Genomic DNA, 10447 nt, shown 5'->3' on the forward strand with positions numbered 1-10447 from the left:
GGTGTGCCCAGGCACTGTGCGGATGAGCCCCGTGCCCCTCACCCTGGAGTCTGGAGGATTCTTACCTGCTCTCTGCGGGGAATTTCACCTGCTCTGTGGGAACAAGAGCATCATTGGTGGGGACTGCGGGGGGGGGGGGTCCAACAGGGATGTGAGTGTGCGCCCACAGTTGGGGGATGGTCCCACCCGAGTGCGGCCACGCACGGAGAAGGTGCTGCCCGTCAGCATGGCACTGCTGACCCTGGGAGCGGGACTGGTGCCTCTCTCAGGCCCAGTGGGTCACAGGGAAGCCACCAGGGCTGTGGAGGCTTCTCAGTGGGAGCGAAAGGCCTGAATGGGGAGCGAGGCTGCATTCTCATTCCACACCGAGCACAGGAGGAACATCCCTTCCTCTCTATGGAGAGTAGACCCGTCAAGGACTATTGTTTCCACTGACAAGTTGGAGCCTTTTGTCAGATGTCAGGTCAACAGAGGTGATAATTTCCCTTGTTTTACAAGGGAGGAAAGTGAGGCTTAGAGAAGAACTCTGACTTGCTAGACTCTTACAGCTCCTAGGTGACTGGAGCTAGAATCCAGACGTTAAATTTTATCCTGCAGGCAATGGGGAGCCATTGAAGGTTTTTGTTTTTGTTTTTGTTTTTGTTTTTTACTGAAGGTTTTTGAGCAGGGGAGTGACATAGCCAGGCTGCTTTCTAGATGACTCTGGGGGTGAGTGGCCACCCAAGGGAGAAATCAAGACAGAGGAGGTGGGGGTGGGCTGGGGTTGTGGCTCCCCCTTCCTTTCCGACTGCCCTGTCCTTGCCCTGTCTGTACACGGGGACCCAGGCTGTCCCTTACCTTGGACCAGACCATGTGGCCCTGAGTCTGTCTCTGGTCACCCCCAGGCTGTGTGGCCTGCGCACCCTGCAGCCCTACGCCGAGAGGATCCCTGTGGTGGCCACCGCTGGCATCACCATCAACTTCACGTCCCAGATCTCCCTCACCGGGCCCGGCGTGCAGGTGCACTACAGCTTGTACAACCAGTCAGATCGTGAGTGTGGCAGGCTGGGGATTGGGGCGGGGACCCCCTAAGCCCCCGCAGCTTCTCTCTGCCTCTTAGCTGTCCCTGGAAGCACCAAGAGGCTGGTCAAAAGGAGTGTGTGTGTGTGCATGCGCGTGCGCATGTGTGCACGAACATATGCAGCTTTGTGTGTGCTCACGTGTGCAAGGCAGTCATACATGTTCATGAGGTATATACACTCATACATACCCGAGTGTGTGCTGCGTGCATGAGCCCGGACATGTATGCCCACATGGACCGTGTACTCAGGCGTGTGGGTACACACGTGAGCACACGGGTGCCTCGTATCTGCACGTGTTTTCATGATGACGCGTGTCCTAATGGCTCCTTCCCTGTCCAGCCTGCCCTGGAGAATTCCTCTGCTCTGTGAATGGACTCTGTGTGCCCGCCTGCGACGGGGTCAAAGACTGCCCCAACGGCCTGGATGAGAGAAACTGCGGTGAGCAGCCTGCCCACCCCGTCGCTCCTCTCTCCTCACCTCTGTGCTGGGCTGAGCCCACCCTTTCGAAACCCGCCCCCCACAGGCAGCTCCCATTAGCAGTGTCCAGGAAGTAAGCCTCCCTCGCTGTGCTGAGATGGTATGGTGGAAGCACAGCGTGAGGGCCACCCAGTGGGGCAGTGACAGGGACAAGCTGGGACCCAGGTGTCCTGACTCCCAGCTCAGGGCTTCTCCCCACCGGGCCATCACCCCCAGCCTTCCGCCAGGACAGCCGTCCAAGAAGGAACAGAGCAGATGAGGGAGGGTAGGACCAGAAGGGGGAAGCCTGTCAAGCAGAGCCCAGCAGACCCAGGTTGGCCAAGGAGAGGATCCTTTATCTGTCTCCTTTGAGTGGGGTCCTCCACTGCAGGGGTTCAGACTGGAGCTGCCAACTCTTCCTGGGGTGTGCTCACACTGCCCAGCCCTGGCAGAAGGGGCTCAGGGTCCTGATGGTCCCCAAGCCAGGGCTCTCTCGGATTAATACCTCTGCCTCTGAATCCTGGCTTCTGGCCCCCAAAGTCACCATCAGTACAGCCTGTTCCAGTCTGATCTCCCCAGACCACCTGCATCCCATCGAAGTTTTACATATGTGGGGAGAGAAGCGGGAGGGAAGGGGGATGTGCCTGCCTCTGGGCTGATCCTGCCTTCGTGCTCGTGAAGGTGCCTCATATTTGGAACCAGAACATCTGGTTTCAAGTTCTGGCTCAGCCAGGTGACCTTGGAAAAGTCACTTCATTTCTGTTTCCACCGATGAAATGGAGTATCTCACAGGGTTGCAGTGACACTCAGGTGTAAAGTAGCTGAGAAAGAGATTTGTGATCATGACATGCGATACAATGCACAGTCACAGGCGGCGCAAAGTCCCAGCCTGGTGCCTCTGGCTTCCTCCCACCTGTCCCCTCCCTGTGTCCTCATACAGTTTGCAGAGCCACATTCCAGTGCCAAGAGGACAGCACATGCATCTCACTGTCCAGGGTCTGTGACCGGCAGCCTGACTGTCTCAATGGGAGTGATGAAGAGCAGTGCCAGGAAGGTAGGGCGGGGTATGACCAGGTATCTAGAGGGAAACCACAGAATGGGCTCAGCCAGATAGCCCGGCCCTTCTGCATGCTTCTTCCGCAGAGGTTTCTGCCCTCTTGTCCAAATACTTACCAACCCATTTATAAGTATGCCTATATGTCCGTCTGTCCATCCATTCATCCATCCATCCATCCATCCATCCATCCATCCATCCATCCATCCATCCATTCATCCATCTTCTGGTCTCCCCAACCATCTTGTCTGTCCATTGATTCATACATCCACTCACTCACTCATCCATCGGCCTGTCCAACCACCTATCTCCCTATCCACTAAGCCATCAATCTACTCACTTTCTGGTTTACCCAACTGCCTCTCTGTATGTCCATTGTTCCATCCTCCATCCATGCATCCATGGATCTCTCTAACTACGTGTTTGTCCATTGGTCCTTACATCCACTCATTTATCCATCCAAATAGCTGCTTGTCAGTTTCTTACCAGACCATCAAGTCACCCATTTGTTGGTCTGCCCAATCTCCTGTCTGAGTCTCCAGTGTTTCATCCATTCGTCCATCCATCCATTCATCATCCATCCATCCATCCATCTGACCAGCCAGCCTTCACTCACAGACTACCCAGTGATATGCAAGGCAGAGTTGAGAAATGGGAATAAAAGACACCAAGGTGGTCCCTGCCCTCTGGGGATTATCTGATAGTAGAAGAAATAAAATGATGGGTGACTCTCTCTGGCCCAAACCTTCTGGACATCATGTCCAGTAGCATAAGAAGACTGGAGGAGGAGGAGGAGATCAGGCTGAGAAAGCTTCCTAGAAGAGGTAGGCTTGAAGAGAGGTAAAATTTAAGTAGCGAAGGAAAGGAGACCAGGCGAAGACTGGTGGAGAGGAAAGCCCTTCACGGTGAAGGCGGTGAGGAGCTGCTGTGTGGTTGGGCGGGGCAGGGCCTGCAGGGCTGCCAGGCTAGGAGGGGAGCTTAGTCTGATGGGAGGGGCATAGCCGCGCTCTTGGAAGCCTCACTGGGCTGAAAGTGGAGGCGCGGGTCTGCCTTCAGGTACCATACCTGGGGGGAGGCAGAACCTTACGGTCAGAAGCCCAGGTCTGAGAGGTGAGACACTGCCTTCTCTTAACAGACCAGCGTAGGGGGCGAGGGGTGCGGAGGGGACATGGCCTGCCTTTAGGGGACCTTAAAGGAGCCTCAGGGAACCCTTTAGTGCGGTCAAGAGACCCCTCCCCGGTCGCCTCCTGGCCTCTTCCAGGCTCTGTCTTCCCTGGCCTTGTTTTGGAGGCTCCTTTGGGCTCAGGGACCCACCCTCTAAGCCCTGCCCCCACCCCCTCTATCCCAGGGGTGCCTTGCGGGACCTTCACTTTCCAGTGTGAGGACCGCAGTTGTGTGAAGAAGCCCAACCCACAGTGCGACGGGCATCCCGACTGCAAGGACGGCTCGGACGAGCAGTACTGCGGTGAGCCCCGGGGCTCCGACAGGCTGGGCTGGGCGGCATTCCCCTCCACCTGCTGGGCCCTCCAGCGTGGGAGGAGGTGCCCACCCTGCGGAGCTGGAGGGGGAGCTCACCGTCTGTCCACCTGTCTCTCTACCCCGCCTCTGCCCCCTGGTGTGGGCCCTGCCCGCATCTCTCCCTTCCTCGCCCCTTCATTTTCTTTCCCCGTCCCCTTCATGTCATTCCTCTGCTCTCCCTTCATGCCTCCCCCTTCTCTTTTTCTCTGTGTCTGTTCTCTGCGGCCCCTCGCCCTCTGTCCATCCCTGCCCCCTCCTCCACCCCTAGACTGTGGCCTCCAGGGCCCCTCGGGCCGCATCGTGGGCGGGGCCGAGTCCTCGGAGGGTGAGTGGCCCTGGCAGGCCAGCCTCCAGGTTCGGGGTCGACACATCTGTGGGGGGGCCCTCATCGCCGACCGCTGGGTGATCACAGCTGCCCACTGCTTCCAGGAGGACAGGTGAGGGGGACGGCACGGGGACGTGGGCCGCGAGAGGTGGGGTAGGGAAGGCTGTGACGGGGTACAGTGTGTCTGAAACCTAAGCAGACAGAGGGGAGGGCGGTGGGAAGCCCCTCAGACCGGCTGTTCCGACACTTGGGTTCGGCCCTGGCTCCACCACGAGCACACTCTGTGCCCCTGGAGAGGCCGCTCGACCTCTCTGTGCTCTACTTTTCGTATTTTGCTTTCAGCTGGGTCAGTGATTCATTTATTTACTCATTCATCCATTCAACGATATTCGTTGTGCTCCTACTATGTGCCAGGGGCTGTGCTAGACACTGGGGTACAGTAGAAAACAGAACTGCCTGACTTGCTCATAGGCCATGAACCCCCCTCCTCCAGGCATGCCTGTCTGTGACCTGGGGCGGGAGAGGTGGGGCAGAGAAGGCCACAAGAAGGGACATCTCACCCTGCCCCACAGACATCTTCCTCATCTCCATGGTGGGCTGACAGCACCCCCTTTCCACCCCTAGCCTGATGTCTGGTGCCCCAGACCCACCCCAGCACGGCCAGTCGCGGACTCTGTCCCCACACCTTCTCCTCCGTCCTGGGTCTACAGGGTCCGAGCCAAAGGCCTGGAGCCACCAGGGCACCCCTCCCCCTCCCCTCACACTCAGCCAGGCCGCAAGCCCTCCCAGTGGTCTGGACGCATCTTCAGCCACTGCCTGTCCACGCTGCCACCATCACCCCTGGGTCACCCCGGCAGCCCAGAGCCCAGCTCCCTTTTGCATCCTCTGCCCAGGTGCCCGGGTGCCCTTCTGGGTGCGGTCTGACTACCCAGCTTCTTTCACTTCATCCCTGGCTCCCCACTGACCACAGGTAGAGAAAGACCTGGATGCTGACCTGGCCTCCAGGGGTCTGCACAGCCCAGTCTCTGCCAATTCCTCCACACTCAACTCCCTCCCCCTCCTCCTGAGGACCAGCAAGTTTCAGGGCGTTCCCAGCTGCCCCATCTAGAAAGTGCACAGAAAAAAAGGAGAGAATGATCTGCCAGTGCCTGGCACTGTGCTAATTTTTTTACATACACAGTTTTATTGAATTCCCTCAGGAACATATGAGTAGATGATGCTATTCCCATTTTGCAGATGGGATGACTGAGGCCTAGAGAGGTGCACACACACAACTCGGGAGGGATGACACTGGAGCTGGAACCCAGGCAGGAGGGCTCCAGGGCCAACACTGAACGCCGTACTGCCAGCTGCCTGGCCTTCCAGAGCAGGGTGGGGATGGGTTGGAGGCTGGTGTCCCGGGGGAAAGCTGGCTACCCTAGGAATCTGGGATGGGATCGGGGAGGCGGCCGCTGAGCGAGTCCCCCTCCCTGCCCTCAGCATGGCGTCCCCGGCGCTGTGGACCGTGTTCCTGGGCAAAGTGTGGCAGAGCTCTCGCTGGCCGGGTGAGGTGTCCTTCAAGGTGAGCCGCCTGCTGCTGCACCCATACCATGAGGAGGACAGCCACGACTATGACGTGGCCCTGCTGCAGCTCGACCACCCCGTGGTGCGCTCGGCCTCCGTGCACCCCGTCTGCCTGCCCGCGCGCTCCCACTTCTTCGAGCCGGGCCTGCACTGCTGGATCACGGGCTGGGGTGCCCTGCGCGAGGGCGGTGAGCTGGACTGCGGGCAGGGGAGATGGGATGGGTCCCCCTCACGCAGCTTCTGAGCCTGGAAGTGAACTGGCAAGGGGCCCTGGGGCTCCACTCCAGAGGTCCACTAATCCTGGGATTAAATTGCGCTGGATTTCCTGGAAAAAAACAACCTTTAACTATGGCCGTGGGCCTCTCCCCTTCCCTTCCTGCCAGAAGGGCATTTAAGGAGAACCAAGGTCATGGAAGGATATCCTAGGGGATATGTGTGGAGTGATGGGGCAGGCCAGGGACCCCACAGCCTGTGGGCAAGATCCAACCCTCTGCTCCTTGGACAGCGGGGGGTGGAGGGGTATGTGTCTGTGTTGGGGGGAGGCTCTTAATTATTAACACCACGTGGAGGTTAGATTTTAGGGGAACATGATTTCATTTAATCCATCCAATAACCCTAGCTATTGGTTATCATGGACCCCATCTTAAGGATGGGGAAACGGAGGCTCAGAGACATTTAGCTGTGACTCAAAGTCACACAGCCAGAGAGGGTTGGAGCAGAGACTAGAACCCAGGACTATCTGACCCCAGAGCCCCTGCTGTTTGGCTGCTGCCTCTCAGAAACATGAGTTTCTCCCCTTCCCTCCTACAGTGACCAGAGCTGGCCATCCCTAGAGGCCACCTCTCAGTTCTGTACGTAACTACAGCCATGCCCTGCACCCTTCGCGGTGGTGGCTTTAAAAATGCGTACTGTGCTTTACAGTCTGGAGGTGGGCAGGAATGAGGGATAATTTAAAGACGGAGAAACTGAGGCTCAGGTGAAAAGTGACATGTCCAAGAGGATGATAGAGAAGAGTGTAAAACAAGGATTGGTCCACTTCCTCATTCATTCATTCAATGACACATTTATGAGCACCTGCTATATGCCAGGCATCGAGTTGGACAAAGGGAATATAAAGACAAACAGGAAACACTCTTTGGGGAGCTGACACGGATGGGGAGGTACGGGAGGCAGTGGCAGCCCAGAGGAAGGGCGGGCTGAGCTCAGGCTTGGAGGATAGGTCAGCAGTGTCCCAGCGAAGGGGAAAGGCATTTCTGATGAGAGCGCAGGTGGCAACCCAGGGAGCCCTGAGAACACACAGCACCAGAGGGGAGCCGGTGGATCTGGGTGAGGATCTGGAGCCAGGAGTCCTCCTCCTGACCTGCTCGAAGCATCAGGGCTTTGAGAAAAAGCATGGATGTCTGGGCCCACCCCAGCTGAACAGACCGGATCTCCGGCTGGGACTAGGCACGGTATCGATTGGAGCTCCTAGGGAGAAGTGCTGGCTGGAGAGTGGGGAGACGCTGATGAGTTTTAGGGGGGAGTGAAGGGGTGGGATGGGTGTTCTGGAAAGATCCCCCAGGGCTGTCACAGAGCGGAGGGGAGGCAGCCAAGAAGCCTCAAGCAGGAGGGGTGGGGGGAGGGAGGACCTAAGGAGGACCCTAGTCCTGACAGGCCCTGGGCAGGGTCGGGGTGGGGTCTGTCACCATGAGCTACTCGGAGAAGGAGCCAGAACAGAGTGATGGAGAGGTGGAGGGCGGGGGTGGGAGGCTGGGCAGAGCAGGAGCGAGGAAGGGGGCTCCTGAGCTGCAAGAGGAATAGCCGAGGGAAGAGTGGGGGCCCCGGGCACCTCAGATCTTCTCACCTCTGTCCCCGACCCCACTGGGCAGGCCCCACCAGCAACGGTCTGCAGAAGGTGGACGTGCAGCTGATCCCGCAGGACTTGTGCAGCGAGGCCTACCGCTACCAGGTGACCCCCCGCATGCTGTGCGCCGGCTACCGCAGGGGCAAGAAGGATGCCTGCCAGGTGACTCCTGCGGGGTGGGCCAGGTGGGGGAGGGAGGGTGCTGCTCACATCACCCAGGGCCTGGCCTTCTGCCCACAGTAGCCTGCTGCAGCCTCACGGCAAGGTGGGCTTGGCTGTCCCCACTTTATGGATGAGGAAACTGAGGCTCGGGAGGTTGAGAGACTTGCTCCAGGTTGCAGGCCCCAGATGAGAAGAGACCCCAGTGGGGCAGGTCTGAGGCCCAACCCCAGCTCTGCTCCTTGCCCTCCGCGAGGCACTTTGCCCAAGTGACCCAGCAGAGAGGACTAGACGGAGCCCACAGAAGGCAGGCGGAGCTGGGCAGGGCATGGGGACACACATCCACGCTTCCACGAAAGCCAGGCCCTGCTGGAGGCCAGGCTGGGCTGGTCTGGGCTCCCTCCATTTATCGGAGGCTTCCAAAGGGGATGTGTCACTCAGAACATCCCCAGCGGTTGAGACCCTTGCCTGGAAGGGGCTGCCTCTACCCTGACGTGGCCCTGTCTCTTCCCCTCTTACAGGGTGACTCAGGTGGCCCGCTGGTGTGCAAGGAGCCCAGTGGCCGCTGGTTCCTGGCGGGGCTGGTCAGCTGGGGTCTGGGCTGTGGCCGGCCCAACTATTTTGGCGTCTACACCCGCATCACAGGTGTGATTGGTTGGATCCAGCAGGTGCTGACCTGAGGAGCTGCCCCCACGCAGAGCAAGGGCCCACCTCTTGGACTCAGAGAGCCCAGGGCACCCACCAGGCAGGGGAGCAAGTATTCTGCCGGTGGCAGGGCCCCGTGGGGACAGGAGGTGGTGTCTCTCCTCTCCCCCAACCTGTTGCCTGACATATGCCCCAGTGAGGACACAAGGAGGGAGAAGGACCATCAGCTGGTGGTCAAGACTTCCCCTGAGGGCCTGGGATGGTCACCAGGCCCGGCTGGGGGGGTTCGCGTCCAGCCTGTCCCCTCCTGATCCTCTCTCTCCTTCCCCTTCCTCCGCTGCTGACTTTGGTGGGGAAGAGTTGAGCAGCAATCATGTGGCTGCCGGGGCCCCCGCCTGCCCCCGCCCCAGCGCAGAGGCTGCTGGGACAGCATCCTCTCCAGACAGCAGATTCCAGTCTTTGAAGCCCTTGGCCTAACTTGAGGGGTGGGGGAGGAAGGTGCCCCCGCAGGAAGGGCCCTCAGAGCCCTGGAGACGGCCAAGTGGGCCAGCCGCCACTGCAGGCCAAAGGGTGGGGAGCCCCAGGTCCAGGGTCCTCCCACGCCTACCTGTTCCTCGGGCCTTCACTGCCCATTCTCACCTGGAGGTGAGCTCAGCTGCCCTGTGGAATAAAGCTGTCTGACCTGAGGTCCTGTTCTGGGGATTGAATGGGGCCCCGGGCACCAATCTCATGCCTTTGACTGAGCAGCCCCTGTTATCTGCTCAGCCTATTGGCTAAGCATCCAGAAGGCCAAGGGGGGTCAGTGGGGACAGCGGTGGCCTCCAGGGCAGCTGCCTAGGTCCTGGGAGCAACCCCAGGAAGGCAATGGTTTGGTGCCCCTCAGGTCAGAGTGAGGGCTGGGACAAGTGATGCACTCCTTCTGGAAGCTTGGAAGGAAGCTGAGGGGCAGAGAGTCTCATGATCGCACCAGGGAGGGGTCAGGAGTGGAGCCTGGAGCGGAAGCCCTATCTCCTGATTCCCAGGCTACCACTTCCCCTCTGGCACGGCGCTGCCTCTGCATTCTGAGTCATTTATTCAGCAAGCAGCTCACAGGCTCCTACCACGTGCCAAGGGCCGCACTGGGGTCACAGAGCTGCACAGAACTTGGCTCCTGATTTCGGGAGGGGTGGGGGCGCTGATCCAGGGTGAAGGGGCTTTGGGGTAGCCTGCAACTCGGGAAGGCTGCCTGGAGGAGTCTTGAGTTGGGGTTCAAAGGTGGCCAAGGTGGGGAAGAGCATTCCAGGCAGGGGAACAGCATGTGCAAAGGCAACAGTCCCCAAAGTCAGTGGCCTGTTAGGGAATAGTAAGTTGTTTTTAGTTGGAACAGAGGTTGGCAGGGGTGGTGGTGGGGCTAAAAAGGAATGCATGGGGAGGGTCAAACTGAGATTAGATGGCAAAGAGCTTGGAATGGAGCTATGAATTGACCCTGGGCGCTCTGGGGAGCCGTGGAAGGCTCTAGAGCAGGGAAGTGACACAGGACGGATTCCCATTTTAGAACCACCAGCGGTACCAGCCTGGAGGAAGTGGGAGGCAGGGAGGCCAGTAAGGAGGCCACTGCAGAATTCCAGGGAGAAGAGGATGGGGCCTGGACCGAGCAGGGCGATGGGGATGGACATAGGGTCGAAGGACCCTTACTGTCCTCCAGGTGCCTCAGTGGATGGGGTGACGTGAGGGAGGAGTCACCCAGGACCACTCCCACCCAGGGCACCTGGGGAGGGAAAAGCTCTGGGAAGGTGTCATGAACTTGGGATGCTTCTGGGAGGAAGGTGTCCAGGAGGCAGGCG

At 59.1% G+C, this 10447-nt stretch overlaps 1 protein-coding gene and 1 long non-coding RNA gene across 2 annotated transcripts in view; one reads left to right on the plus strand and one right to left on the minus strand.

Moving 5' to 3' along the window:
* TMPRSS6 (transmembrane serine protease 6) overlaps positions 1-9310 on the plus strand; it is a gene marked incomplete at its 5' end in the record, with an annotated part of 32267 nt that extends 22957 nt beyond the window's left edge. Inside the window, 8 exon segments of the mRNA XM_082420023.1 lie at positions 885-1030; positions 1401-1499; positions 2458-2571; positions 3920-4036; positions 4358-4526; positions 5894-6165; positions 7846-7982; positions 8501-9310. Of these exon segments, the coding sequence (XP_082276149.1) occupies positions 885-1030; positions 1401-1499; positions 2458-2571; positions 3920-4036; positions 4358-4526; positions 5894-6165; positions 7846-7982; positions 8501-8659 (1213 nt within the window). The 3' untranslated portion in view covers positions 8660-9310.
* Positions 7021-7936, minus strand: LOC309640820. Its single transcript, XR_014252412.1, has 2 exons — positions 7821-7936; positions 7021-7461 (listed from the first exon to the last, which is right to left on the minus strand). It is a non-coding gene; the product is annotated as an uncharacterized lncRNA (long non-coding RNA).
* Positions 9311-10447: the final 1137 nt, after the last annotated feature.

Source organism: Balaenoptera physalus (genome assembly GCF_965194825.1).
Source record: "Balaenoptera physalus genome assembly, chromosome: 13".
Classification (NCBI taxonomy): Eukaryota; Metazoa; Chordata; class Mammalia; order Artiodactyla; family Balaenopteridae; genus Balaenoptera; species Balaenoptera physalus.